At 46.4% G+C, this 23,657-nt stretch overlaps 2 protein-coding genes and 1 pseudogene across 2 annotated transcripts; all 3 read left to right on the top strand.

Annotated features, from left to right (window-relative positions):
- Positions 1-448: 448 nt before the first annotated feature.
- On the top strand, positions 449-1,021 carry LOC107524977 (putative ribosome biogenesis protein RLP24 pseudogene; annotated as a pseudogene).
- Positions 1,022-13,416: 12,395 nt separating this feature from the next.
- Positions 13,417-14,637, top strand: LOC148090588 (endogenous retrovirus group K member 10 Gag polyprotein-like). The gene has a single exon (XM_087813391.1). The coding sequence runs from the start codon at positions 13,417-13,419 to the stop codon at positions 14,635-14,637; it is 1,221 nt and encodes a 406-aa protein (XP_087669517.1).
- A 3,318-nt stretch (positions 14,638-17,955) lies between these two features.
- Positions 17,956-19,581, top strand: LOC148090589 (endogenous retrovirus group K member 25 Env polyprotein-like). Its single transcript, XM_087813392.1, has 2 exons — positions 17,956-18,501; positions 18,553-19,581. The coding sequence occupies exons 1-2, from the start codon at positions 17,956-17,958 to the stop codon at positions 19,579-19,581; spliced, it is 1,575 nt and encodes a 524-aa protein (XP_087669518.1).
- Positions 19,582-23,657: the final 4,076 nt, after the last annotated feature.

Raw genomic sequence — 23,657 nt, forward strand, 5'->3', positions numbered from 1 at the left:
GATCCTAGGTCGACACTCAACTGCTGAGCCACGCCCGGCCGGGCGATTTTTTTACTTTTTACTTTGAAAAATGTTAAACATAGCCCCGGCCAGGAAGCTCAGTTGGTTAGAGCACCGGCCTGATGCACCAAGGTTTCGGGTTCGATCCCCAGCCTGGGCACATACAAGAATCAACCAATGAACGCATAGATGGGTGGAAGGACAGGCCAGTGTCCGTCTCCCCCCCACAAAAAAATTTTTTTAAAGAAAAATGTCACACATACACAAAAATAGATGAGTAGATAATAAATCACCAGCTTCAACAATTATTAAGGTTGCACCAATTTTGTTTCATCTCTACTTCCACCCACTCCCCCCCCCATTACATCTTTTTGTTTTTTAATGATAAATTGAGCTTGTCTTCCTTTCAAGCTCAACGTTTGGGTGGTGGGTCCCCAGGCAGTTCAATATGTTTATCAAGAGGTGTTATTTCTGTTCGGGGCCCATACACCTGGGCCACGGCATGATGTTAGTCTGCAGTGATTGCAAAGTGTTCAGATTCTGTAAATCCAAGTGTGATAAAAACTTTAAAAACAAGCGCATTCCTCACAAGGTCAGGTGGACTAAAGCATTCTGTAGAACAGCTGGTAAAGAGCTTACAGTGGATAATTCCTTTGAATTTGAAGAACGTAGAAATGAATCTGTCAAATACCAGGGAGAGCTGTGGAATAAACCGACTGATGTAATGAAGAGAGTCAAAGAGGTCAAACACGGACGCCAAGCTAAATTTATAATGAACAGGTTGAAGAAAAATAAAGGACTATAGAAAGTCCAGGACATCAAAGAAGTCAAACAAAACATTTGTCTCCTCCGGGCCCCTTTTGTATGCAAAGGAAAGCAGCTGGCAAACAAAGTGATTCAGAAATTACTACAGGGTATGGATGTGGATATGGAAGGTGTTTCTGAAAATCTTACTGTCTGTAGCCATTTCTATCAGTGCACTGGAAAATCTCCTTTAGAGACAGGACGTCTAAATTATTGATTTATTTTTTTACATACGGTGACTCAAATGAAAAGGTGATTAAAAATACATCTCTTCTGTATTGCTATCTGCAAAACATCGGATATTATGGATGCTAGATTGCATCTCAATGTTAAACCCTCACTGAGAGATGTACTTATGTAAATCATGAAAATTCTGTAAATAAAGAAATGAATTGTTGACATAAAATGGTCATGTCACTTGGGTAATGGCACTAGGTAGCATTTATGTAATAATTAATGACCAAAACTCATGGCCAGTTATATATAAAATAAAATTTTCTTTGCAGTAAGAAAAAAAAAAAATGAGCTTTGTGTTTTAGTTAGCCTTTGCTGTGTAACAAGTCACCTTAAAGTGTAGTGCCCCAAAACAATAGTTTATGATTCCTCATGATTGTGGTGGTTGGCTGGGCACTTCCTCTGCAGGTTTTGACTGGACTCACTCAAGAGAGAGGGTCAGAGGGACTGGAAGATCCAAGATGGTCTCATTCACGTGTCTGGCTGCGGACTGGGACAGCTCAGGCTTCCTCTCCTCCGTGTATTCCTTGTATGGCAACCAAAACTTCCAAGAGAATCAAGGCGAACGCTTCAAGCTTTCTGACCAAATTTTGAGAGCCCCAAGTCACTTCTGCTCTCTTCTATCCATCAAAGCAGGTCACAAGGCCAGCCTAAACTCTGGGGCGGGAGTGGGGGTGGGGTGGAGAACTAGACCCATACTGGATGGGAGGAATGAAAGGCAGGGACCCATTGCAAAGTGAATACTAGCATGGGAGGGGTTGTGGAAGTAACCAATCCACCACAGTTTGCTTTCATCAACATAGCTTTTTATATGAGGTCTTGTGCTTGCATGGGCCACACACAATTCCTGATCTAGACTTTATATGATGAACACTTTGAATGCCTGATAGTCATCGTGGAGGAGAAACTTTTGGTAGCACGGGTGAGCAAGTGACATTTTTCTCATCCTTTTAAAATTGTGCAACAGTTGAAATTACATTTCAAGCATCTGGTGGCTCTGCCTCCGGTGGACAGATGATGTATTGAAATTTCTTATCATAATGGACAGATGATATATTTATTGAGATTTCTTATCATAACAGAAATGGGTTTTGAATCCAAATGTATCTTCCTGTCAGGCGCTTGAAAATAAAGATGAGGTCTCATTTGTAGGAGGCATGTGCTTTATGACAGCAGCCTACCTGCAGTTGGCTTGGACACCATAAAATTTTGAATCGGCCACAAAAGGAACCAGGTATCAGATAACTGTGGACACTGGTGTTTCAGAGCTCGCGGTAGGGCCCTGCTCTCCCAGCCTCACAGTGCACTCCCAAAGCTGGGTCCGTGACGACCTCTGGTGGGGCAAGAGCAGACATAGCAACGAACTTCAAATTAGGGTCTCCAATTAGTTTTCTTTTAAAAAAAATATACATTGATTTCAGAGAGAGGAAAAGAGAGGGAGAGAGAGATAGAAATATCGATGAGAGAGTCATTGATCGGCTGCCTCCTGTACACCCCCTATTGGGGATCGAGCCCGCAACCAGGGCATGTGTCCTGACCAGGAATCGAACCACGATCTCCTGGATCCTAGGTCGATGCTCAACCGCTGAGCCACACCGGCCGAGCTTCAGTTAGTTTTCCAAGACGATTTTCAAAGTTGTAGTTACTTTTAGCAGAAATGTCGTAGTACTGAAGAGCTTTCTTTTGATAGAAGAGGATGAGTTTTGTCAACTTTGCCCATTGGAGATGTTTCACATCAACTTACCCTTGAACAACGCGGGTTTGAATGCATGGTTCCACTTATACACGGATTTTTTTTATTGACCCTCAAAGTTCAAACCCCAGTTGTTCAAAGGTAAACTGGTGGTTGTGAATTTACATATGCAAATTTGGGTTTCTGTCTGTGCGGGCAGCCGGTGACCCTAACCCCTCTACTGTTCAAGGGTCAACTGTACTTGTACCCTACCATATCTCTATGCCAGTCAGGCACCCCTTTTCAATGCACAGTAGCTCCCCCCTTCAAGAGGGGTAGCCCTTGCCCTGGCCGATGTGGCTTGGCTGGTTGGTGGTCGGTTCAATTCCCGGTAGGGTCACATGCCCAGGTTGCAGGTTTGATCCCCAGTCGGGGTGCATGCAATGGGAGGCCCCTCTATGTTTCTCTCTCTCTTCCTTCCTCTTTCTGAAGTCAATAAAATCTTCATTTAAAAAAAAAAAGAAAAAAGAGGTGTAGCCCTTGAATCTGGGCTGGTCTTGGGACTTGCTCTGACCAATCAACTACCAAATGTGGTGTCTGGTCGAGGCCTATCTCAAGAAGCTGTGGGTGTTTTCATCATTTCTGCTTAGTCTCCTGCGACCCAGGCACCTCCCTATGAACAAACCCAGGCTGGCCTGTTGGGGGAAGCAAAGCCATGTGTAAGAAAGATGATCTGACTAGCCCAGGCCATCCTAGACCAGCTGTCCCCAGCCAACCTGGCAGTGGATATGGCAGACGCAGGCGTGAGCCAAGTGCGTCAGCAGAGTTTGGCCCAGATTGTCAGTCCGCAGAACAGAGAGCTAAATCAAGAGCCGGTGTCTTCAGGCACTGAGCTTTGTGGTGGATTTTTCTGCAGCAAAAGCTAACTGACTCAGAGTAAGGTGATGGAGGTAAATAAAGACTTTCTTGGTGAGGAGCCCAACCCTCTTGGATGCTGGTTTCCTTTAAGCTGGAGAATTTGAGGGACACTGGTTGCTAATGGTTTTGAGAAAACTTTTGGAGATAGCTGTTACCTTCCTTGATGCTGAAGAAACCTAGAACTTCTTGGAGGTTAAGGTTCCAGCCTTATGGGTTCTTGGACATCAGAAGCCAATACTAAGGAGAGTGGGTGAGTCAGAGAGCGCCTGGCTGAGGACTTCTGGTGTGATGGTGGTAGGGTGTGGGGATAGGAAGGGAGTGGGGAGCCAAGCTGGCCCTCCAAGAAGTGAGCCCCAGGGCTCTTCCTTGGGTATCCAGGATCCTGGGTGGACAGCCCTGCAACAAGCCGCCCAGGCAGGCTGGTGGACCCACCCTGCTTCCTCCCGTGGGAACTCCAGACAGGCTAAGATTAATGCTAAATGTGGAGATTGTTACTCAGAGCTGGGTTTCACACCTTCTGGCATTCAATACTAGCCTAGTTTTAAATAACAACACTATTTTGGTGCCGTAAACCTATTTTTCACCATCTGGCATACCCTTATGCCTTTTATGTTTCTTCTTCTGACATGAAAGAAAGCCTGAGAGGAAAAAACCATCCTGGGACTAGAAGCTCCCTACAAGGATGAGATCATTGCACGTTCAAATAGACAGGCCACCTCTCTGCAAGTTGCAGCCACTTAACTCTGAGCAACAGACTTTAAAAAACCTCTTTCTACAAATGTCAATAAAACAAAAAGAATGAAGTTTAGCTTCATAAAATACTAAGGTAAAAATGAAAGTTTGATTTTATTTTTATTTTTATGTTGCATAACAGATGATGACAATCTTAAAATATCCAAGAGACTAACAAGGAAGAAAACCCACCCCTTCTGTCTGGGGCAATGGTGAAATCATGGCGCAAAGCTGTTCTCTGCGATTTTTTGGGGGGGTGATACCAAAGGAATGGAAGGCATTGGTGGAACCAACAGAAAAATTAGCTTGATTAATAAAATTAGCTTAATTAGTAAACTTAGCTTATTAGTAAAAGTAATTCTCATTGGGTCTAGCTTTTAATAAATCTGTGGTAATTGTGAGTCTGAATTTTCTGGAGTAGAAGTCTGATGTTGGGATGTTGGACTTACATTCACTAGCACCTTTTTACTGATAAAAACAGCTACCCTAGCCCAGCTGGTGAGGCTCAGTGGATTGAGGGTCGCCCCATGTGCCAAGAGGTCAAGGTTTGATTCCTGGTCAGGGCACATGCCCGGGTTGTGGGCTCGATCCCCAGTAGGGGGTGTGCAGCCAATCGATGTTTCTATCTCTCTCTCCCCCTCTCTCTCTCTAAAAAATCAATAGAAACATTTTTTTTTTTTTAAAAGAGCTACCCTAAAGATATCTCTAGGGAAGGGGTCTTGTATCTATTTTTATTCAGCAAGCCTGAGTTCTTAGTTCTCGTGTATATGAGATGCATGGGTGCGCTTGGGCATGGGGTGTACATTGTGAGGTGGATTCGGGTTTTGTGGGCTTTTTGAAGATTATGATTTTGGGGGGACCCTTAAGAAAAGAACAGAACATTATAAAGAAAGAAAGAGCCCTGGCTGAGTAGCTCAGTTGGTTAGAGCATCATCCGGATACACCAAGGTTGTGGGTTCAGTCCCCAGTCAGGGCCCACACAAGAACCAACCAATTGTTTCTCTCTCTCTCGCAATAAAAATTTTTTAAAAATGAAGACAGAAAAGAATGTTATTTAGAATCAGAAAGGAAATACAACACATAACATTTTAAAAGCTGAGAAATACCTCAAATCTCAAATAATACAGAAAACTGACATAAGGTTTTGTTAACTGCCTGAAAAACCTCACAACACTTTTTTCCCCTACAGTTTTTGGCTGCACAACAATTTTGTAATATTTTCTAGCAAGAGGATAAAAAGATAGCTCATTCTGTTTTTCTTCTAGTATGGTTCATGGAAATTTGGTTTTAATTATTGATAGTTTAGAAAACTTTCACCTTTACAATTTGTTATTAGCAATGCGGTATACATTTTTAGGATGGTATAAATTTTAGGGAAACCCTAATCAAGTTTCTTTCATATAAAAGCTGTATATTTTTAGGGCATATCAAGGTTTCGTGTTTAGGGACCAATCTTAAGGCTCTGAACTCATCAGCCAACTGGACCTCAATGTCTTTTAGAGGTCTATAATGAGAATTATGTTATCTTTGTCAATATCAGGATTTTGGTCAAATCAGCAAGATATTTAAATTTTTTCCCAGTGTGTTCATATCCTTCACTTATTTATTTATTTATTCATTCATTCATTCATTCATTCATTCATTCATTTATTTATTAGAGATAGAGGAAGGGAGAGGGAAAGAGATAGAAACATCGATGTGAGAGGTTTTGTCTTTGACCCCTGGGTCTTAGGGACAGGAGGGGACTCTACGAGACTGTCCAGAGCTCCCTTCCCATCTCTCGGTAGAAGGGGTGGGGTGAGGAGGCAGAAGGATTTAGGTGAGAAAAATCACTCTGATGAATATGAAAATCGTCAGTCCCCACAGCTCTCCTGGGATAGCTTTTTGTGGGTGAAGCCCATGTTTCCTATTGCTTTGTGGCCTAGTACAGTGCTCAGTTTAAACAGCAACTCTCTGCCGGGCCAGCGTGGCTCAGCGGTTGAGCATCGACCTAGGATCCAGGAGATCGTAGTTCGATTCCCGGTCAGGGCACATGCCCGGGTTGCAGGCTCGATCCCCAGTAGGGGGCGTGCAGGAGGCAGCCGATCAATGACTCTCTCATCACTGATGTTTCTATCTCTCCCTCCCTCTCCTTCCTCTGTCTGAAAATAAAGATATATTTAAAATATACAAATAGCAACTCTAGCCCTGGTCTGGTAGGTCAGTTGGTTAGAACGTCATCCCCATGCCAAGGGTTCGGGTCCATCCCTGGCCAGGGCACATAGAAGAATCAACCAGTGAATGCATAAATAAATGGAACAACAAATCGATGTTTCTCTCTCTCTAAAATCAATTTAAAAAAATTTTAAATACAACTCCTCCAGATAGAACCCAGAATTATTTTTATTAATAAAATCATCATTATATGTAATATAGTAGTCGTTATCATATATAATAATCCTATGTAGAAATTACATATTATATTAATAGAAATACTTCAGGTGTAGTGTAGATTAAATAGGTTCTATGGGTTAGCTTAGAAGTTAACCACCATTTACAACATTGATTCTATAGAAAAATATGTTCAGAGTCCCAGACAACCAACTTTTAGCTTCTGAAGGAGACGCATTTATATGTTACGGACTGTCTGCATTCTCTGCTTGGTCACCATTTTGACTCCATGCTAGCCAGAAAAGTCTATGTGAGCATTGTTCCTCTGAACTGACCCAAATTAAATTTAAGAGGAAACTCCAGATAGTAATAAATTTTGAGCCTGACAAGCCAGGTAGTCCATGACACATAAGACTGGCCGTGGCTTTTTAAAAATATATACATGTTTTTATTGATTTCAGAGAGGAAGGGAGAGGGAGAGAGATATAGAAACATCAATGATGAGACAGAGTCATTGATCGGCTGCCTCCTGCACGGCCCCTACTGGGGATCGGGCCCGCAACCAGGCATGTGCCCTGGCCGGGAATGGAACAGTGACCTCCTGGTTCATAGGTCAACACTCAACCACTGAGCCATGCCAACCTGGCTGGCCATGGCTTTGACCCAAAGCCTAGCCTGTCAATATAAACAGGACTATATAAAGATATTTTTAAAACACCAACACAAAATAAAACTCACGCACACAAAATTTTCCCGTAAACTAACCCTGGTCTATTTTACAGGCTGTTGCAGTTCGTTTTCTGGCTGTTATTAGCATCTCTCCCAACTTGCTTAGGCATGTGCTTCTATCATCCACCCTCTTCAACCCACCTTGGTAGGTTATAGCTGCGCCCTTAAACACAGAGGCACAAAGCAACTAGACAGATTAGACAGCAAAAGAAGCAGTTTCTTGCTAGTTTGCAGTCAAACATCACGAGGCACATAGAGAGAGAGAACCCACAGAGTTCGGTTACCATTTCTATAGCCAACACCACTGGGGTTAAATAGGTGGAAGAAAGGGTGGGCCAGTGCAGCTGGTGTGGCTCAGCGGTTGAGCATTGACCTAGGATCCAGGAGATCATGGTTTGATTCCTGGTCAGGGCACAGGCCTGGGTTTCAGGCTTGATCCCCAGCAGAGGGCAGGCAGGAGGCAGCCGATCAATGACTCATCACTGATGTTTCTTTCTCTCTCTTCTCCCTTCCTCTCTCTGAAATCAATAAAGACATATTTAAAAAAGAAAGGGTGGGCCAAACACAGAGGTACAGAAAGGTGTGCACAGAGCTGGTGTGTACCAGGCAGAGGGAGTCTGTGTGTGCGCGAGAGCTCCTTGTAAGCCGCATGCAGGGAGGCACCCAGGCACCCGTACTTTGTTATTGTGGTAAAATAAACATAAGGCGAAGTCACCATTTTAACCATTTTAAAGTGGACAATTCAGCAGCATGTAGTACCTTCCCAATGTTGTGCAACCATTAACATTATCTGGTTCCAAAAAGATTTTTATTATCTCAAAAGGGACCTGCTTCCCATTAGCAGTCACTCCTCACTGCTCGCCTGGTCCCTGGCAACCACTAATTTACTTTCTGTCTCTATGGATTTGTGTGTTCTGAACATTTCACACAGATGAGTCATCCAGTATAAAGATGGACGTTTGCATTTTGAAAGATCCAAAGGTACATAATGTCATAGGACAGTCTTTTAAATGAGACAAATTCAGTTTGATGAAAATCTTACTATGCTGTCCCGATTTGTCTTATTCTGGCTCATTTTGACCAGACAAATCCTCAGAGTATAAGGTCTGGGAGTCAGCCCAGTGTTCAGAAATCCCTCCTGGTGGCTCCACCAGAGCCCAGGGGAATGTCTCATCTGGTTATCTGGTTTTTCCCTTCTTCAGTTATTCTTCCCAGTTTTTAAACTTTACTGAGAAATAATTGACAAATATAATTGCATATATTTAAAGTGCACAATGCTGCCCAGCCAGCGTGGCTCAGCGGTTGAGCGTTGACCTATGAACCAGAAGGTCACGGTTTGATTCCCCGTCAGGGCACATGCCTGGGTTGTGGGCTCAGTTCCCAGCAGGGGTGTGCAGGAGGCAGCCGATCAATGACTTTCTCATCACTGATGTTTCTCTCTCTCTCTCCCTCTCCTTTCCTCTCTTGGAAATCTATAAAAACATATATATATATGTATATATATATATTTTAAACTAAAGTGTGCAATGCAATGATTTGATATACATGTACATTGTAGAATGATTACCAAAATCTAGATAATTAATACATCCATCACCTCGCATAGTTAACAGTTACCTTTGTGTGTGTGTGTGTGTGTGTGTGTGTGTGTGTGTGTGTGTGTGTGTGTGTGGTGAGGCTGTTTAAGATTTACTCTCCCTAACTTTCTGTATACAGTACCGTGTTACCAACTATAGTTACCACGCTGTGCATTAGCTCCTCTGAACTTATTCTTGTAACTGAAAATTTGCAGTCTTTGACCTACATCACCTTATTTCCCTCTTTGGCTAATCAGAAATATTACTGCCCAAATCAGAACCTCTTGAAGCTTCTAGAAATCTATATTAGTGGTGAGCAACCTTTATTTCCCCCCACAAGAGCCAATTTATGGGGGAAAGGATGTTTATGAGCTGCATACATTTGCACTGCAAATGAAAATAGCTTTTTGTCCTGTGTGGGGGAGGGATGCATTTTCTTCCAGGGTAGAATGCCTGTGCAATCAAGTAGATTTATGCTAACGAGAAAATGATGTCACTTTCCAGTTACTAAAATGTTAATATCGGCATAGTTGAGAATTAGTCACATAAGCGGCAGCTTTCTAATTTTTTACCCTGAAATTAGCTGACAGGTTGAAGGTATAGCTAAATAGAAAAGCATAAAACTAATTACCAGGAGCAGGCTTCATTTCTCCTCCTTTAATTAATCAATTAGATTTGTTTTGCTCCATACACAGGAAACCAACTTGTTAAGAATTCTGCTTGTCCTACCTCAAAAAGCAAGAAAATTTTTTAGTAAACTCCTTTAACCCTACAACTTAAAAAATTAGAAAGCTCTTCTGTGAGGCCTCCGGACCAGGGCTTTTGTTTGCTTTTTATATTTTATTACTGCTTCAATTCTTCCTGATTCAGTTTCACATGATTAAGCAGATGCAGGGTGGAGGGGATCAATGGGGGATAAAGAGGGGATGTCTGTAACACTCTCAACAATAAAGATTTAAAAAAAGAATAAAAAATTCTGTCTGTCGTTAATACATGGCAAATTGTATATTGCAGTCAGAATCCAGCTGGTTTCTAAGGTGTAGGTATAAAGGCCAGTCAGTGGTCAAAACAGCTGCTGTCCGCAGGTAGCAAGGTCCTCCTAAGAGGTCCTTAAGGGAGCCTAAAGCAAACCTACTGGAATTGCTCTTTGTGATTTTTTTATAAATGTTTTTATTGATTTCAGAGAGAGGAAGGGAGAGGGAGAGAGATAAACATCAATGATGAGACAGAATCATGCATCCTCTGCCTCCTGCACGCCCCGCACTGGGGGATCCAGCCTAAGCCGCAGGTGCCCTGACCAGGAATCGAACCATGTGACCTCCTGGTTCCTAGGTCGGTGCTCAGCTACTGAGTCACGCCAGCCCGGCTGGAATTGCTCTTTTTGGAGGCTTTAAAATATATAAGGTGTCCCCCAAAAGCTATACACACACTTTGAATAATTATGAAGGCAGCGTTTATTAAAATGCATTTCATTTTCAAAATTGAGTTATCAGCTGTTAAAGTGTGTATACATTTTGGGGGACACCCTGTATATCCCCCAAAATAAGTGCCTTTTGTGTTATCAGGCAGATTTTTACATGCAGATCGTAACCCGAATTACCGTGCGGTTGAAACATCCACTTACTAAATCACTCGAGCCGGCCCCAGGTGCCCAAAGCTGGCAGACAAAGAATTTGGTCTGTGAGGCTGAGAGACCCCGGGGTCAAACTGCCTGGGTTCGAATGCCCGCCAAAGCGCGGGAGCTAATTCAGCTCCCGCTGAGCTCTCTCCCAGGGCAGAGGGCGGGGCTTAGAGAGCGCATGCGCGGAGGGGACGGGCGGGAGCGCGGCGGTAGATCCGGGAACTTAGTGACGTGGCGGAGGAGGGGCAGGCGGCAGGCACCGAAATCGAAGAAATCACGTGATCTAGGAGGATGCTTCAAAATTCATTTCCTTTTGCTTGCAGTTTCAGGCGAGAGCGTTGCTTCCCATAAAAAGACAATAGAATTGTCTGCCGGGCCTTAGCTCTCGAATGGGGTTTCATTGTTAAAAAATGATTTTAAAAAATCCCCAGAGTGGAGCCGGCTCGAAGCCGCGGCACCGCAGATCTGGACGATTATTAGAGGCCATTAAAGCCACACAAGTTGCCCTCATCTTGCGCGGTTCCAGTTTTAGGCGGTTTCATTCGATTATCTGCTTTGGGAGTAAATTTAGAAAGCAGAAGACAAAGGATCACATATTTTAAAATGCAACACCTGCTAGATTTTATTCACCGGTATCATCTAGTCATACCTTTAATCCCTGCAGCTCAGCTTTTTAAATGGAAATAGATTTGACGTCTAACATCGTGTACATTTGAAGCTCAATTTTCCCTTTGTTCCCTTTGAAAGATAGCGGAACGCGTTTTGGACAAAAACATCCTCCATATTCTCTCCTCTGGGTCTGTAGCAGTTCCCTCCTGGGGGTAGAATTGATTAACAAATAGTATCCGCACAGCTGTGAAATGCCAGTGATGTCTTCAAAGAAAGAAAAGCACATATTTTTGTCCCCAGTGCCGCAAGCGAAAGATCCCTTTATTAAACGCCGCCCGATCGCACACCGTCAGCGCCGCTCGTCACCCACGGAGTGCATTTGAAATGCCGCCCCCCGTTTGCTTTATTTATTTGACCAATACTTGAAGACAAAGAACCCAATCTCTCCCCCTGCTGAGCAGCCCCAGGAAAGCCGTTGTTGCTCTTGGAGCTGAATTTTTTTATTTTATTTTTTAAATTCTCACCCGAGGACACGATTTTTTCATTGATTCTAGAGCGAGAAGAAGGGAAAGGGAGAGAAAGAGAAACCGATGGATCGCTGCTTCCCGCACGCGCCCTGATCGGGGATCAAACCCCGAAACCTGGGCATGGGGAACGACCCTCCCACCAACCGAGCCACCCCGGCCAGGCTGAGCTTTATTCATGTGTGAGGTGTTGTGGGGTCCTGGGCCCCGGGGCAGCGGACCGCGGCGCACTGGTGTTCTTGAAAGAGATCAGCCAGGCGCGTCAGTGCGAGGCCCCCTGTAAATCAGGGAGTGCCTACCTGTCTGCTGCCCTGTGTGCTCAGCCCCGCAGGGTTCCCAGACCCAATTAGACCAGATACTCCCCTACCTTATCTGGGAAACATTCCTCTGAGACGCCAGTGTGGCTGCGGCCTCCTCTAAAGTATTGTATCTAGGAATGTCGTAGAAGGTCAGGAGGTTGGCCGGATGCCCTGAAACGCTGTAGAAAATGCTGTGGCTCTGAATAAAGCTTGCTTGACTCTCACCCAGCATCCCTGAGGCAGAGAGCCCTCCCAGCCCCATTGTCTCGTCTCTTTCTTTTCTTCTTCACCTCCGGAGCACAGTCCTGCTCGCCGCGGCTGGTTCGCGGCAAGTGGCGCCCGAACAGGGACCTGAAGGCTTCTGGGGGCAAGACTGTCGGTGGCGCGCGCAGTGAAATTTGGGTAAGTGGCAGTCTTGGATGAGGTTTTGTCACTGGGGGTAAGAAATTATGGGGCAGGCTTCTAGCGCTGATCTATTTGTTCAGGTTTTACAAACAATGCTGCAGCTGCGAGGGGTACGTGTGGAGGCTTCGCAGCTGGCTAAATTTCTTGCTTTCGTTAGGACTGTTTGTCCCTGGTTCCCCTCTGATGGCACTATTAATATTGAAACTTGGAAAAAGGTTGGCGATCGCATCCAGGGCCACTTTCAAGCTCACGGGCCCGACCAAACCCCGGTCGATGCCTTCGCTTTGTGGTCTCTCATAAGGGATTGCCTGGTTAATGATAGCGAGGCAAAAAAATGGCGACGGCTTCGGGGAAGCCCGCGGCGCTCTCAGTCTATTCCCACCTTGGCGCCGCCTGCCGACCCTCCCCCACCTGTGCCTTCCCTCGCTCCTTCTTCAGCTCCAGGACCAGCGACGCATGAGTGCGTTGAGCCCGGCCTTGAGTCTGCTCCCCTAGTTTCGGGAGACAAACCCGCCGCCTCCCAGTCTTGTCAGACATTTTTGCAGGAGTTGCAACAGGTACCCAAAGTGTATCCCGAGGTCCAACGAGGCCCAAACCCAAGGGATTGGGATGATTTAGAGGAACAGGAGGCACGTTATCATGAAGATGACGATCCCTTTGCCGGGGTCGTCACGCAAGGTCCGGGTGGGCTCGTCTCAACCCTCCAGGAAGTTCACAAGGAGCTACGAGCCATGGCCGATGCAATAAAGCATCTTCCCCTTTCAAGTGCCCGGGCTGGCTCGTTGGAAGGCTTACACAAGGACCCCCCCCTGGAACTTTAACTCCGACTGCTTCGGCACCCCCCAGTTACTCGCCTCCTGCAGTACAGCTGCCTACCAGCCCGACGGTGGTTGCTCCTGCCTTAAGTGAACACGCTCCTAAAATGCTACGTGTGGGTCCTCCGAAGGCTACTATCGATGATCTTATCTCCCCTTTGCAGTTAGCTCTAAGAACGGCCGCCAGAGAAGGTGAGGGCATAGAGGGCTTCACGCTGCAGGCTTATCCGGTGGTGGAGGTCGCGGGGCCTAAGGGTCCCCAGCGGCAGCATGAGCCCCTGCCCTATAAGCAGCTAAAGGAGCTCAAGACTGCCTGTGTTCGGTATGGGGCAACGGCTCCCTTTACTGAAGCAGTGTTGACTACTCTTGCATCTTTTGCTTTACCACCTGGGGATTGGAAGAGCATTGCAAAGGCGTGTTTGTCAGGAGAAGACTTTCTGCTATGGAAATCCGAGTTCTCGGAGATTTGCTCTCAGCAAGCCTTGAATAATAGGGCTCATAACATCCCTATCACTTATGACATGCTTGTGGGTTCTGGCCAGTATGCGGAGTTGGATTCCCAGTTACAGTTCCACCCCGTGGCTTACGAGCAGGTTAAACAGGCCGCCCTTCAGGCGTGGCGCAAGCTGCCTAAAACGGGCGACCGGCAGGAGGAGCTCTCCAAGATACGACAGGGACCCGATGAGTCATTTCAAGATTTTGTCGCCCGCCTTTTACAGGCTGCGGCGCGGCTAGTAGAGGACCCTGAGGCAGGAACTATTCTTGTGAAACAGCTTGCTTTTGAGAATGCCAATACTGTGTGTCAGGCCGCGATTCGCCCCTGGAAAGGGAAGGCCACAATTAATGATATGATCAGGCTCTGTGCTGATATTGGTAGTGGCTATATACAGGGACTCAGTATGGCTGCGGCTATGAAAGGTGTGCCTCTGGCAACTATAGTCCAACAGCAGTTTGGTCGTGGTCGCAATCGCGGGGGTGGGGGCTCCAATGGACGACGAATCCCAGGGCCCCCTGGGAGCTGTTTTGGCTGTGGTCAGACGGGGCATTTAGTGCGCAATTGCCCTCGGGGAGCAGATCCTCCAGGTGTTCTTGATCGGAAGCCTAGGCCCAGGCCGACAGAAGTTTGCCCTCGTTGTCGACGCGGAAAACACTGGGCGAGTGAATGTTGGTCGCAAACTGACGTTCAAGGCAATATCCTGACGGGAAACTTGTCGGGGGGCCGACCCCGGGCCCAGAAAACAATAGGGGTAGCCGCCTCGCCGTCCAATCCCTTTACCGAGCCACTCCAGGGAGTGCCGGATTGGACCTCGCCGTCAGTGACCATGTAGTGCTGTCCCCTGAAATGGGCCGCCAGTTGTTGCCGACTGGCATCAATGGCCCTCTACCCCCTGGCACCTGGGGACTTTTGTTGGGAAGAAGCAGCACCACTTTGAAGGGCTTAACAGTTTTCCCGGGGGTGATTGACCAGGATTACACAGGAGAAATTAAAGTAATGGCTGCCACCATGGAGCAAATTATTGATCTCCCCTAGGGGTACTCGTGTCGCTCAACTTACCTTATTGCCCCTTATCGCTGAGGGCCGAGTAAAGGAGACCAAAAGGGGAACAGGAGGCTTCGGTTCCTCTGATGCTTATTGGGTGACTGCTATTAAGAATAATCGCCCCACTATGAATATATGGATTGAGGAAAAACTTTTTTCAGGAATTTTGGACACTGGGGCAGATGTCTCAGTAATATCCTCCCGGCATTGGCCGCGTGCCTGGCCGTCTCAGGAGGCCTACACTGCCTTGCAGGGCATTGGTCAATCTGCACCCAGACAGAGCAGTGCCCTGCTGCGCTGGAGGACTGATGCTGGGGCAGAGGGAACCATTCAACCTTACATAGTTGACAACCTGCCAGTTAACCTTTGGGGACGAGATTTAATGCAACAGATGAGACTGTATTTAGGTGGTCCCGACCTTGATTCTCCTCCTCGACTTTCTGCCTCTGCATATTTTCCTCCGGGCCACTGACTTGTCCTGCCCTATGTGCTGATCCTATCTTATGGAAGAATAACTCCCCCGTATGGGTAGATTAGTGGCCCTTGAACTCTGAGAAACTTGCTGCTGCACGTGAGTTGGTGCAGGAACAACTCACTGCTGGCCATATAGAGCCTTCTAACTCTCCTTGGAATTCACCGATTTTTGTAATAAGAAAAAGGTCTGGGAAGTGGCGATTGTTGCAGGACCTCCGCAAGGTAAATGACACTATGTGCTCAATGGGGGCTTTGCAGCCAGGGCTCCCGAATCCTGCAGCCATACCCCGGGACACCTATAAAATTGTAATAGATTTAAAGGATTGTTTTTATACCATTCCCCTCCATCCGAGGGACAGGGAAAGGTTTGCATTCAGTGTCCCAGCTATCAATTTGCAGAGACCCATGCAACGGTATCAGTAGAAAGTGCTTCCCCAGGGGATGGCTAATAGTCCTACACTTTGTCAGAAGTTCGTTGACCGGGCTGTTTCCCCAATTCGGGAGGGATATCCAGATGTATATATCATTCATTACATGGATGACATCTTGTTGGCGCATGCTGACTTCCCCACCCTGCTGCAAGCCTATGGACAGCTACGGCAGTCCCTGCAGTTGCACGGCCTTCAGATTGCCTCTGAAAAGGTACAGTCTCATGCCCCTTACAGTTATCTTGGCTATACTCTCCATCCCGCCCATTTTCACCCACAAAAATTGGTTATTCGTACTGAACATCTTAAAACACTTAATGATTTTCAAAAACTGCTTGGAGATATTAATTGGATCCGACCCTCCCTTTGTTTATCCACAGCCCAGTTGCTTCCTTTATTTAACACCCTTAAAGGGGACGCTGATCCGACCTCCCCCCGTGAGCTTACCACGGAGGCTCGTCAAAGCCTCCAGATGGTAGAGCGAGCCCTTGCTGCGGCTCGACTTACTTATTGTGATTATCGACTCCCTTGGGACTTAATAATCTTACCATCTCGTCATGCCCCCACGGGAGTCCTTTATCAGGGTGGAGTTCTGACATGGATTCATGGTAAGGCTAGTCCCTCGAAGAACTTAACGCCTTACTATGAGTTAGTGGCCCACTGCATTCGGACGGGTCGGAAGCTGAGCACTCTATACCTTGGTCAAGATCCTGCCACTATTATTCTCCCTTATACCGCTGCGGAAGTGGACTGGCTTTTGAACATGTGCGATTCCTTCTCCTTGGCACTAGCGTCCTTTACTGGCAACATACAGCACCATTTGCCCAAGGACAAAATATTACATTTTCTAGCTACCACCCCTCATACTATTATGCGATTGACCTCGCATCGCCCTATCGCACAGGCCACTACGGCTTTTACTGACGGTTCCTCTACTGGCATCGCCGTACTTGTCCTCCCTAACGAGGTCAAAACTTGGGCCACTCCCTACTCCTCCGCACAACCCACTGAGCTTTTTGCCGTTTTGCAGGCATTTCTTGCTGTCCCTGGACCTTTGAATATCCACTCTGACAGTCATTATGTTGTTACCTCTCTACAACATCTGGAAGTCACGCCTCTTTTGCGGGGACACAATTCTACTGTTCTAACACTTTTCACTCAACTTCAACAGGCTATTCACGACAGACAATCGCCGTTTTTCATTGCTCATATCCGCGGTCATTCTCAACTCCCTGGCCCACTGCACGCTGCCAACGCTCTCGCGGACAGCCATACCCGTTTGATGGCACTAGTAGCCCAAACCCCTCTTCAAGATGCCACTGATTCGCATCGTCTACATCATCAATCGGCCAAATCTTTACGCCAACAATTTCATATTACACGTGAACAGGCTCGCGAGATTGTTCGCAATTGTCCAGCTTGTGCAGAATTCCTCCCTGTTCCCCACTATGGGGTTAACCCCCGTGGCCTCTGCCCTAATGACCTTTGGCAGATGGATGTTACCCATGTAGCGTCCTTTGGTCGCCTGCAGTATGTTCATGTCACCATTGACACCTGTTCTCACTTCATGTGGGCCACATGTCTCTCGGGTGAAAATGTGAACGCAGTACAACAACACCTCTTACACTGCTTCGCTGTTATGGGTACTCCCCGAGAAATCAAAACGGACAATGCCCCTGCTTATACCAGTGCTAGCCTACGCCGTTTTGCCCAACAGTTTCATTTTTCTCTTAAGACTGGAATTCCCTACAACCCTCAGGGACAGGGAATAGTGGAACGTGCGCATCAAGTCCTGAAACACCACTTAGTAAAATTAAAGAAAGGGGGAGTAGGGGGATATACACCCACTCCCCAAAAGCTACTTATGCATACCTTATTTGTCATAAATTTTTTAACTCTGGATGATGATGGACGTTCCGCCGCAGACCGGTTTTGGAATCCACAACGTCAGGCTCATCCTCTGGTACTGTGGCGGGATCCTCTAACCGGCGCTTGGCATGGCCCTGATCCGGCTTTAATGTGGGGTCGAGGATATGTTTGTGTTTTTCCCACAGATGCCCCTGCTCCTCGGTGGCTGCCTGCGCGGTGTGTGAAGCATGCCCCGAACCAAGATCGCCCGGCTTCGCCGTCGATTCCAACGCCTGCATCTGACGCCTGAGCATCGAAGCCGTGATGTGGTGGACCGCCCGCAGGACCTGGCAATGATGCCCCTGACAGCAGCTCTCCAGGCTCTTTTCTTTCTTTGGTTACTGACCTTCCCTGTGGGACGGGCGGAAAATCTTTGGGCATATCTGCCTAACCCTCCCTTGTTACATCCTGTAACCTGGGATGATCTTCAAGTACCTGTATATGTGAATGATACTAAGATCTTGGACCTCCCGTCGGCCGCTCATATTTGGCTGCAATGGAGGGACGGCTATTCCTATCTCGGAGTCAGTAAGTTTCCCCCCATTTGTTTTACTGTGACTGATTCCCTGCCTCATTGCGTCCGACTGAGGCATACCCTTGAATCTGATGGAAACCAGTCCCGCTCTGGGATTTATTGGAATGTTAAGTACCTATACCCTATTTTCAATTGCTCTAACAGGGGAACCGGCCCGCTGCCGCAGAAGATGAAGGCGTGTTCCGAAAGGGTGTCCCAAAGCAGCGGCGGGATTGACTGGAAAAGCTGCCATGACAACTGGACTGTTTGCAACGCGCAAATCTGCGAATGGGCGCCCCTAGACGCCGACTGCCATCCTACGCAACGGGTCGCAAGGTTATGGACCGGGAACAACAAGACGTGGCAAACTGACTTGTAGAAGCTGACTGCCAGCTTGGGACGAATTACCGTCTACAAGGTCAATGTGACTGTGTCCCCACACGGAATCTCAGGCAGTGGATCAGCATGGAACGTTTCTACCACTGCCTGTGTTCCTGAGCCTCATGCTCTGCTGGTAGGCCCCCTCAATCTATCACGAAGTAACGACTCTGGAGTGTACTCCTTAAATTGTACTAACTGTGCCCTTGCCAATTGTGTAAACGCTTCTACGGAGTATCCCGTAGCTATATTGTTTCAACCTTCGTTTGTGTTCCTTCCTGTGAACCTTCCTGAACCTTGGTATGAGGAACGTAGTTTAGAATTGTTAGATAGAGTTCGTAATCAGTTGACTAGGGGAAAACGATTTATTGGGTTGCTCATTGCTGGTATTACTGCCTTAGTAACTATGATTGCAACTGCTGCGGCTTCGGCCGTTGCTCTGTCTACCAGTATCCAAACTGCTGAATTTGTCAATCAGTTAGCTAGTAATGTTACACGCACCTTGGAGACGCAACAGGATTGGGATTATCGTGTTGAGCAGCGTCTGAATGCTCTATATGACACTGTTCAGATCCTAGGGGATGAGTTAGTCAGCTTAGAGACCCGCGTCTCTTTGCGTTGTCACGCCGCCTTCCGCTTTATGTGTGTGACTCCCGTGCCATACAATGCCTCCCGCTTTGCGTGGCACAAGATAAAAAATCACTTAAATGGTATATGGCATGATACCAATACCTCTTTAGATATACAATTACTGCATCGTGAGATTCGGGACTTACTCAATGCCCCCCCATTAGATTTGGACCTAGCAAAACAGGCTCAATCTTTCTTTAATTCTCGGTGTGCTGCTTTCCCCTCCATGACTCAGTGGGGACAACAACTTATCGGCCTAGTGACCGTGGCAGCATGCGGGATCCTGGGTATGGGAACCATCTGTTGTTGCCTGCGTCTTGGAGCAGCACAGGTCTCTCAGTTGTTTGTTTCCTTGAAATATCTGCAATTGCAGCAAGAGAAAGACCGCCTTATTTTTTAAAATAAAAAGGGGGAGCTGTGGGGTCCTGGGCCCCGGGGCAGCGGACCGCGGCGCACTGGTGTTCTTGAAAGAGATCAGCCAGGCGCGTCAGTGCCGAGGCCCCCTGTAAATCGGGGAGCGCCTCCATGTCTGCTGCCCTGTGTGCTCAGCCCCGCACGGTTCCCAGACCCAATTAGACCAGATACTCCCCTACCTTATCTGGGAAACAGTCCTCTGAGACGCCAGTGTGGCTGCGGCCTCCTCTAAAGTGTTGTATCTAGGAATGTCGTAGAAGGTCAGGAGGTTGGCCGGATGCCCTGAAACGCTGTAGAAAATGCTGTGGCTCTGAATAAAGCTTGCTTGACTCTCACTCAGCATCCCTGAGCGAGAGAGCCCTCCCAGCCCCATTGTCTCGTCTCTTTCTTTTCTTCTTCACCTCCGGAGCACAGTTGGTTCGCGGCAAGGTGTGGGGTATTTTACCCACCTCACAGGCTTCTCAGGATTAGGACTGTTCTACTGCTTGCTGAGAACCGAATAATCCAGTCTTCTCATGTAGTCTTATTTTATACAAAAGACGAAATAAATATAATGCTCTCTTGTGGTATCATTTAGTGAACAGGAAAAGAATTTGCATAGGAATTTTCCAAAGCAAATCAACAAACAAAATAAAGCTAACAGCCATCCATGAAAATCATCCCCCAAGCATTCATTACCAAGAATCACTAGGGGGAACCAGTCAGGGCAGCCTTTCAGAAGATTCCTCCTAGTGCTAATTTGAGCAACAAAGCTGCATTTACACATAAAAAGTCAGCGCCACAGTTGGGACACCTCCACATTTTCTTTGCTTTTTTCTTCAAAAAGCAGAAGTGCCCCAGTAATACCAAGCACAGCGCATGTGTTGCTCTAAAGCAAATCACACGTTACCAAACATCTTGGATAAAAATAAATTACATGTTTCTTTCCGAGATGGAAATTGCTTTTGGCTGCTCACCCAACCATGCTTTGTGCTAAACTCTGGACTTTGTTTTTGCTTTTTATTGAGGCAGGTTTATAAACACCAGAGGCAAAAAGCACCAACTTGAACAGATGGCTTAACGTGCTATTTCATTTGTCATTGTTTGTTCAGGGAACGCTGCAAAGCTGGGCTGCTGGGACTGCAGGTGTAAATCCAGGGGAATTGTGCGCAGTTTAAATTCAGATCATTTCAGAAAGCTTTGTAAGGAGAGGCATCTTTAATGCACATTACCGTGGCGAGATTCTAGGTATCGCTCTCTGACGGGGCAAGAACACAGAGCTCACAGGCCCGCTTCTGTTGGGTTGCGCTGTTGGGGTGCCACCCCCGCTCTGAGGCTGCTGAGGAAACCCCAGGGATCGGTGCTGGGCCAGGGGAGAGCCTGCTGTCACTTGAAAACCTGAGTTGCCCTTTTCTTCCCCCCCCCCCCCCGGGCCTGTTTTTTTTTTGAAAAACCCATTAGCAGTTTTTCTTCTCATTCCAAGTAGTGGCTACAAGAAACCCCTTGTCTGAGCTACCTTTTATTTATTTATTTTTTAATTAAAAAAAATATATATATATTTTAATATATCTTTATTGACTTCAGAGAGAGGAAAGGAGAGGGAGAGAGAGGGATAGAAACATCAATGATGAGAGAGTCATTGATCGAGCCCGCAACCCGGGCATGCGCCCTGACCGGGAATCGAACCCCGATCGCCTAGATCCTAGGTCAACGCTCAACCGCTGAGCCACAGCCGGCTGGGCTATTTTTAATCCTCACTGGAGGATACTTTTTCCATTGCTTTTCAGAGGCAGTGGAAGGGAGAGAGAGGAGCATCGATGTGAGAGAGACACATCAATTGGTTGCCTCCCGCATGGGCCCCGACCGGGGCCGGGGATTGAGCCTACAACCCAGGTATGTGCCCTTGATCAGAATCGAACCCGGGACCCTTCGGTCCGAGGGTCAACACTCTAACCACTGAGCCAAACCGGCTAGAGCTGAGCTACTTTTCAATGTACTTATTTTCAAATTGTAGCTAAGGAAAACTAAAGGGCCTATTTCAGTTTTCAATGTGTGACTCCACATCAAATTCATCACAAAAGCTGTTCCTCAGTTGGAGCTCGCAGTAAATGCGTGGCAAAGAACTACTGCACTGGGTGTGCAGCATAATTTAAAATATGGGATCATATATTATTTTAGGCAGCTGGCTTTCTTCTTTTAATCTAGACACAAAAAGTAACACTACAGCCCTGGCCGGGTAGCTCAGTTGGTTAGAGTGTTATCCCCATACCCCAAGGCTGTGGGTTTGACCCAATCAGTGAGTGCATAAGTAAGTGGAAAAACAAATCGATGATTCTCTCTCTCTGTCTCTCTATAAAAAAAAGTAACACTATATTTCAGATTTAACATGGACATCTGTAAACAAATTTAGAACACAAAAATAAACCGTATTCAACTTTTTTCTCTCTTCACTTACTGGCCAAATTTAGAAGGCCAAGTTTTGTTTTGTTTTAAAATTTATCTTTATTATTGAAAGTATTACAGCTGTCCCCTTTTTACCCCATTGACCCCCTCTACCCCACATCCAACCCCGCCCCAGGCCTTCACCGCACTATTAAATCTCCAGGTCCCTCCATGCTGTCCCAAAGGGTACGAGATCCTTCTTCTTTACAGCTGCGTAGTATTCCATGGTGTGAATGTGCCACAGCTTTTTTATCCACTCATCTACTGATGGGCACTTGGGCTCTTTCCAGATCTTAGCTATTGTAAACTGCGCTGCTATGAACATAGGGGGGCATCTATTTTTTCTGATTAGTGTTTCAGGATTCTTAGGATATATTCCTAGGAGTGGAATCACTGGGTCAAAAGGCAGCTCCATTTTTAATTTTTTGAGGAGCCTCCACACTGTTTTCCACAGTGGCTGCCCCAGTCTGCATTCCCCCCAGCAGTGCACCAGGGTCCCCTTTCTCCACACCCTCGCGAGCACTTGTCATTTCATGATTTGTTGATGGAGCCATTCTGACAGGTGTGAGGTGATACCTCATTGTCATGTTTTTTTGTTTTTCTTTAATGTTTTTATTTCAGACAGAGGAAGGGAGAGGGAGAGAGATAAAAACATCAGTGATGAGAGTCATTGATCGGCTGCCTCCTGCTGGGAATCGAGCTGGAAACCCGGGCATGTGCCCCGACCGGGAATTGAGCCTGGATCTCCTGCATCACACAGGTCAATGCTCAACCGCTGAGCCACGCCCAGCCCGGCCCTTTGCCCAATTTTTAACTGGATCGTTTGTCTCCCTTTTTTAAAGTTGTATGAGGTCCTTATATATTTTGGATATTAACCCTTTATCAGATGTGTCGTTGGCAAATATGTTCTCCCATACAGTGGGCTCCCTTTTCATTTTGTTGATGGTTTCCTTTGCTGTGTAGAAGCTTTTTATTTCGATGCAGCCCCATTTGTTTATTTTCTCCTTAGTTTCCCTTGCCCTGGGAGATGTATCAGCAAACATATTGCTACGAGAGATGTCTGAGATTTTGCTGCTTATGGTTTCTTCTAGGATTTTTATGGTTTCACGACTTACATTTAAGACTTTTATCCATTTTGAGTTTATTCTTGTGTATGGTGTGAGTTGGTGATCTAGTTTCATTTTCCTGCATGTGCCTGTCAAGTTTTCCCAACACCATTTATTGAAGAGACTGTCTTTACTCCATTGTATGTTCTTGCCTCCTTTGCCAAATATTAATTGACCACAATGGCATGGGTCAATTTCTGGGTTCTCTGTCCTGTTCCACTGATCTATATGCCTGATCTTGTGCCAGTATCAGGCTCTTTTGATGACAGTGGCTTTGTAGTATAACTTGGTATCTGGTATTGTGATCCCTCCAACTTTGTAGAAGGCCGAGTTCTAAGAACTGCTTTTAAACCAACTTAACAGCAGACTTCAGTATTTAGTGGGAGATTCGGGTACATTATTTATGCCTTCCTTTGGTTCTAGCTTGTTATTTTCAGTTCATTCTTGACTTTAAAGGAAACATTTAATGTTAACATTCTAGCTTTAAACCGGCTTTCCTGTGATCTAAATGATTACTCCTCTTACTTGTTAGCCT

Source organism: Miniopterus natalensis, chromosome X, assembly GCF_054644295.1.
Source record: "Miniopterus natalensis isolate mMinNat1 chromosome X, mMinNat1.hap1, whole genome shotgun sequence".
In the NCBI taxonomy this organism is placed as follows: Eukaryota; Metazoa; Chordata; class Mammalia; order Chiroptera; family Miniopteridae; genus Miniopterus; species Miniopterus natalensis.

Coding starts and splice junctions, on each gene's coding strand:
- LOC148090589 (XM_087813392.1), top strand. CDS start 17,956: ATGCCCCTGACAGCAGCTCTCCAGGCTCTTTTCTTTCTTTGGTTACTG. Junction 18,502..18,552: donor ACTGCCATCCTACGCAACGG/GTCGCAAGGTTA, acceptor ACTGACTTGTAG/AAGCTGACTGCCAGCTTGGG.
- LOC148090588 (XM_087813391.1), top strand. CDS start 13,417: ATGCTACGTGTGGGTCCTCCGAAGGCTACTATCGATGATCTTATCTCC.